This window comes from Lampetra fluviatilis, chromosome 76 (genome assembly GCF_964198595.1).
Source record: "Lampetra fluviatilis chromosome 76, kcLamFluv1.1, whole genome shotgun sequence".
Lineage (NCBI taxonomy): Eukaryota > Metazoa > Chordata > Hyperoartia > Petromyzontiformes > Petromyzontidae > Lampetra > Lampetra fluviatilis.
Genome location: NC_136350.1, coordinates 3,582,501 through 3,588,880, shown reverse-complemented (window position 1 = coordinate 3,588,880; position 6,380 = coordinate 3,582,501). Strand labels below are relative to the sequence as shown.

Here is a 6,380-nt window from a genome sequence, read left to right as displayed (position 1 = left end):
GTGAGTGGGGGGGTGGTGAGTGGGGGGGTGGGGGGGGTGAGTGGGGGGGAGGTGAGTGGGGGGTGGGGGGGGTGAGTGGGGGGGAGGTGAGTGGGGGGTGGGGGGGGTGAGTGGGGGGGTGGTGAGTGGGGAGTGGGGGGGGAGGTGAGTGGGGGGTGGGGGGGGGTGAGTGGGGTGATGTGTGTACTGTGTGTACTGTGTGTGTGACTGACTGTGTGACTGTGTAGGTGTGGAAGGCGGTGGGCTGGAGGCTTATCGCCCTGTCTCTGGGCCTGTACGGGCTGTGTGTGTCTGTGTGTGTCTGTGTGTATGTCTGTGTGTGTGTCGGTGTGTGTGTCTGTGTGTGTATCTGTGTGTAGGTTTGGAAGGCTGTTGGCTGGAGGCTAATCGCCCTGTCGCTGGGTCTCTACGGTCTGCTGTACGTCTACGAGCGCCTCACGTGGACGCCGCGTGCCAAGGAGCGCGCCTTCAAGCGCCAGTTCGTGGACTACGCCGCCGACAAGCTGCAGATGCTGGTCACCTTCACCGGAGCAAACTGCAGCCACCAGGTGCAGCAGTAAGTGGCACGCTGCGCGGGGGACAGGTGTGTGTGTGTGTACGTGTGTGTGTGTGTGTACGTTTGTACTTGTGTGTGTGTACACGTGTGTGCGTGTGTCAATGTGTGTGCTGTGTGTGTGTGTGTCAATGTATGTCTGTGTGTGTGTGTGTATGTGTCTGTGTGTGTGTCTGTGTGTACGTGTGCTGTGTGTGTGTGTCTATATGTGTGTGTGTGTGTGTGTCTCTGTGTGTGTGTGTATCTGTGTGTGTGTGTATCTGTGTGTGTGTGTGTATCTGTGTGTGTGTGTACGTGTCTATGTGTCTCTGTGTGTACAGGGAGCTGGCGGGCACGTTTGCCCGCCTGTGTGACCAGGTGAGCTGTGTGTGTGTGTCTGTGTGTGTGTCTCTGTGTGTGTGTGTGTGTCTGTGTGTGTGTGTCTGTGTGTGTGTGTCTATATGTGTATGTATGTCTGTGTGTGTGTCTCTGTGTGTAGGGAGCTGGCGGGCACGTTTGCCTGCCTGTGTGACCAGGTGAGCTGTGTGTGTGTGTCTGTGTGTGTGTGTCTGTGTGTGTGTGTCTGTGTGTGTGTGTCTGTGTGTGTGTAGGAGCTGGCGGGCACGTTTGCCCGCCTGTGTGACCAGGTGAGCTTTGTGTGTGTCTGTGTGTGTGTGTCTGTGTGTGTGTGTCTGTGTGTGTGTAGGGAGCTGGCGGGCACGTTTGCCCGCCTGTGTGACCAGGTGAGCTGTGTGTGTGTCTGTGTGTGTGTGTCTGTGTGTGTGTGTCTGTGTGTGTGTGTCTGTGTGTGTGTAGGGAGCTGGCGGGCACGTTTGCCCGCCTGTGTGACCAGGTGAGCTGTGTGTGTGTCTGTGTGTGTGTGTGTGTCTGTGTGTGTGTGTGTCTGTGTGTGTGTAGGGAGCTGGCGGGCACGTTTGCCCGCCTGTGTGACCAGGTGAGCTGTGTGTGTGTCTGTGTGTGTGTGTCTGTGTGTGTGTGTCTGTGTGTGTGTGTCTGTGTGTGTGTAGGGAGCTGGCGGGCACGTTTGCCCGCCTGTGTGACCAGGTGAGCTGTGTGTGTGTCTGTGTGTGTGTGTCTGTGTGTGTGTGTCTGTGTGTGTGTGTCTGTGTGTGTGTAGGGAGCTGGCGGGCACGTTTGCCCGCCTGTGTGACCAGGTGAGCTGTGTGTGTGTCTGTGTGTGTGTGTCTGTGTGTTGTGTGTCTGTGTGTGTGTAGGGAGCTGGCGGGCACGTTTGCCCGCCTGTGTGACCAGGTGAGCTGTGTGTGTGTCTGTGTGTGTGTGTCTGTGTGTGTGTGTCTGTGTGTGTGTGTCTGTGTGTGTGTAGGGAGCTGGCGGGCACGTTTGCCCGCCTGTGTGACCAGGTGAGCTGTGTGTGTGTCTGTGTGTGTGTGTCTGTGTGTGTGTGTCTGTGTGTGTGTAGGGAGCTGGCGGGCACGTTTGCCCGCCTGTGTGACCAGGTGAGCTGTGTGTGTGTCTGTGTGTGTGTGTCTGTGTGTGTGTGTCTGTGTGTGTGTAGGGAGCTGGCGGGCACGTTTGCCCGCCTGTGTGACCAGGTGAGCTGTGTGTGTGTCTGTGTGTGTGTGTCTGTGTGTGTGTGTCTGTGTGTGTGTAGGGAGCTGGCGGGCACGTTTGCCCGCCTGTGTGACCAGGTGAGCTGTGTGTGTGTCTGTGTGTGTGTGTGTGTCTGTGTGTGTGTGTCTGTGTGTGTGTGTCTGTGTGTGTGTAGGGAGCTGGCGGGCACGTTTGCCCGCCTGTGTGACCAGGTGAGCTGTGTGTGTGTCTGTGTGTGTGTGTCTGTGTGTGTGTGTCTGTGTGTGTGTGTCTGTGTGTGTGTAGGGAGCTGGCGGGCACGTTTGCCCGCCTGTGTGACCAGGTGAGCTGTGTGTGTGTCTGTGTGTGTGTGTCTGTGTGTGTGTGTCTGTGTGTGTGTGTCTGTGTGTGTGTAGGGAGCTGGCGGGCACGTTTGCCCGCCTGTGTGACCAGGTGAGCTGCAGCCGGCAGCAGCTGCAGCAGGAGGTGCAGCAGCTGGAGGGACGCATCGAGCGGCTGGACAGCGTCCAGTCTCGCGCCAAACTCCTACGGTACAACAACAACCACAACCACAACAACCACAACAACCACAACAACAACCACAACAACAACAACCACAACAACCACAACAACAACAACAACAACCACAACAACAACAACAACAACCACAACAACCACAACCACAACAACAACAACCACAACCACAACAACAACAACCACAACCACAACCACTACAACAATAACAACAACAACCACAGCAACAACCACAACCACCACAACAACAACAACAACCACAACAACAACCACTACAACCACAACAACAACCACTACAACAACAACAACCACAACAACCACAACAACAACCACAACAACCACAACAACCACAACAACAACAACAACAACCACAACAACAACACACAGACACACTCACACACAGACACACTCACACACACACAGACACACTCACACACAGACACACTGACACACAGACACACTCACTCACAGACACACTCAGACACAGACACACTCAGACACACTCACACACAGACACACTCACACACAGACACACTGACACACAGACACACTCACTCACAGACACACTCAGACACAGACACACTCAGACACACTCACACACAGACACACTCACACACAGACACACTCACTCACACACACAATCACACACACACTCACACACACACAATCACACACTCACACACACACAATCACACACAGTCACACACAGTCACACACACACAGTCACACACACATAATCACACACACACTCACACACAATCACACACACACAATCACACACACAATCACACAATCACACACAGTCACACACAGTCACACACACACAGTCACACACACAATCACACACACACTCACACACACAATCACACACACACTCACACACACAATCACACACTCACACACACACAATCACACACAGTCACACACAGTCACACACACACAGTCACACACACAATCACACACACACTCACACACACACAATCACACACTCACACACACACAATCACACACAGTCACACACAGTCACACACACACAGTCACACACACAATCACACACACACTCACACACACACAATCACACACTCACACACACACAATCACACACAGTCACACACAGTCACACACACACAGTCACACACACAATCACACACACACTCACACACACAATCACACACTCACACACACACAATCACACACACACACAATCACACACACACACAATCACACACACACAAACACACATTCACACACACACAATCACACACAGTCACACACAGTCACACACACACAGTCACACACACACAATCACACACACACTCACACACACACAATCACACACTCACACACACACAATCACACACAGTCACACACAGTCACACACACAGTCACACACACACAATCACACACACACTCAAACACACAATCACACACTCACACACACACAATCACACACAGTCACACACACACAGTCACACACACACAATCACACACACACTCACACACACACACAATCACACACACACACAATCACACACACACTCACACACACACAATCACACACACACACAATCACACACACAATCACACACACACACAGTCACACACACACAGTCACACACACACAATCACACACACACTCACACACACACACAATCACACACACACACAATCACACACACATACAATCACACACACACTCACACACACACAATCACACACACAACAACAACAACCGCCATTCGCCACTAAGTGGCGGTGACGTCACCACGACGCTTGTGCCAGGCCAAGTGCACCTTGAGGCCACGTGAAGTGTCGAACGTCCGCTGGCAGGAGGTCACGGGGCAGACCCAGCAGGTGCCACGGGTCGACTGACCGAGATGACCGAGATGACTGGCTGATGCACCACCTGTGCCCCCTACTGTGCCAACTTGCTGTGCTTTAGCCACCCGGCGCTCCGCTCGTTGTTGTGAGCGTCGCTCCTCCGCCCTCCGTTGTTGTTGGAGGGCGACTGCCTCCAACTGCCCAGTAGCGTCCTTCACGAGCCTCCTCCACTGAGGCCGATCTTGACACCGCTGGTACCAGTGTGTGTGTGTGTGGGGAGCGGTGGTGCAGCGGTTAGCGCCACGCTGCGCTATGAACCTGGTGACCCGGGTTCGATTCCCGCTCACGGCCAACACCAACAGTGACGATTATCTGAACCGGTCCTGGGCCTCCCCTAGGTCGACTCAGCCTCAAATGAGTACCTGGTGTAGCGGTGTGTAAATATCGCCACTGGGGAGACAAAGGCGGCCGGGCGTGGTGCTGGCCACCCACCCCCTCGTGTGCCACAGTGCCGGTAGCCTTCACAGGTGCTACTCGCTAACAGCACTTGCCCCTACAGTCTGTTAAGGCTACACGGGGGATCTTTATCTTTGTCTGTGTGTGTGTATGTCTGTGTGTGTGTATGTCTGTGTGTGTGTGTGTCTGTGTGTGTCTGTGTGTGTGTGTCTGTGTGTGTGTGTCTGTGTGTGTGTGTGTGTCTGTGTGTGTGTGTGTCTGTCTGTGTGTGTGTGTGTCTGTGTGTCTGTGTGTGTGTGTGTCTGTCTGTGTGTGTGTGTGTCTGTCTGTGTGTGTGTGTGTCTGTGTGTCTGTGTGTGTCTGTGTGTGTGTGTCTGTGTGTCTGTGTGTGTGTGTGTGTGTCTGTGTGTGTGTCTGTCTGTGTGTGTGTGTGTGTGTCTGTGTGTGTGTGTGTGTCTGTGTGTGTGTGTGTGCGTGTGTGTGTCTGTGTGTGTGTGCAGCAACAAGGCTGGCTGGCTGGACAGCGAGCTGCACATGTTTTCTCGCCAGTACCTGCAGCCGGCTCCTTAGGCCACTCACCACCACCACCACCATCGTCACCGTCACCACCACTGCAAGCACCACCAACAACCACTGCCCCCACAGCCACCACCAGAACTCCCACAACCACCGGCACCCACAACCACCACCACCACAGCCATCGCCACCACTGCTACCACCACCACTACTACCACCACCACAACCACCACAACCACCACCACAGCCATCGCCACCACTACTACCACCACCACAACCACCACAACCACCACCACAGCCATCGCCACCACTGCTACCACCACCACTACTAACCACTACTACCACCACAACCACCACCACCACCACAACCACCACCACCACAGCCCCAGCCCCCGTGTGCTGCGTGGCAGGTGTCGCCCCAGACTGGTGGACATTGTCAACGTGCAAGTTCATGATTATCACAATGAAATTAAATCGCCGCAGCTGCAGCAGCAGCAGGGACAGCTGCCGCTGGGGGTGCCCCTCGGCTACAGACTCAGCAGCAGCAGCAGCTGCAGCAGTAGCAGCAGCAGCTGCAGCAGCAGCAGCAGCGAGCCCAGAGAGAGCGTCCAGTGCTCCTCACCGCCGCCAATGAATTTGTTTTATCGCAAACGAGCGCAGACTGGGGGTCCAGAGGGGACTTGGGGAGACCGGGTCTCAGGGTCCTAGACCCCCCCCCCCCTCTCTCTCTAGCCCCCCCCCCTCCTCCCCCTCTCCACCCCCCCCCCCCTCTCCACCCCCCCTCTCCACCCCCCCCCCTCTCTCTCCCCCCCCCTCCGCCCCCCCTCTCCACCCCCCCCCTCCGCCCCCCCCCTCTCTGTCCCCCCCCCTCCCCCCCCTCCCCCCTCTCCACCCCCCCCCCCTCCTCCCCCCTCTCCTCCCCCTCCACCCCCTCCCTCCTCTCCAACCCCCCCCTCTCCACCCCCCACTC

At 55.7% G+C, this 6,380-nt stretch overlaps 1 protein-coding gene and 1 long non-coding RNA gene across 2 annotated transcripts in view; both read left to right on the top strand.

Annotated features, from left to right (window-relative positions):
* The window catches only part of LOC144953426 (uncharacterized), a 4,646-nt gene extending 4,259 nt beyond the window's left edge, over window positions 1–387 (top strand). Inside the window, exon 3 of the long non-coding RNA XR_013640806.1 lies at window positions 383–387. This is a non-coding gene — a long non-coding RNA (uncharacterized LOC144953426). The remainder of the gene's footprint in view (window positions 1–382) is intronic.
* LOC144953394 (mitofusin-2-like) lies at window positions 337–6,172 on the top strand. Its single transcript, XM_078883961.1, has 3 exons — window positions 337–556; window positions 2,500–2,634; window positions 5,395–6,172. The coding sequence occupies exons 1-3, from the start codon at window positions 510–512 to the stop codon at window positions 5,462–5,464; spliced, it is 252 nt and encodes an 83-aa protein (XP_078740087.1). The 5' UTR covers window positions 337–509; the 3' UTR covers window positions 5,465–6,172.
* Window positions 6,173–6,380: the final 208 nt, after the last annotated feature.

Bases quoted from the DNA above. Each gene is read 5' to 3' on its own strand.
- LOC144953394 (XM_078883961.1), top strand. From the start codon at position 510: ATGCTGGTCACCTTCACCGGAGCAAACTGCAGCCACCAGGTGCAGCA. The intron at 557-2,499 runs GTAAGTGGCACG...GTGTGTGTGTAG, and splicing joins TGCAGCCACCAGGTGCAGCA to GGAGCTGGCGGGCACGTTTG. The intron at 2,635-5,394 runs GTACAACAACAA...GTGTGTGTGCAG, and splicing joins TCTCGCGCCAAACTCCTACG to CAACAAGGCTGGCTGGCTGG.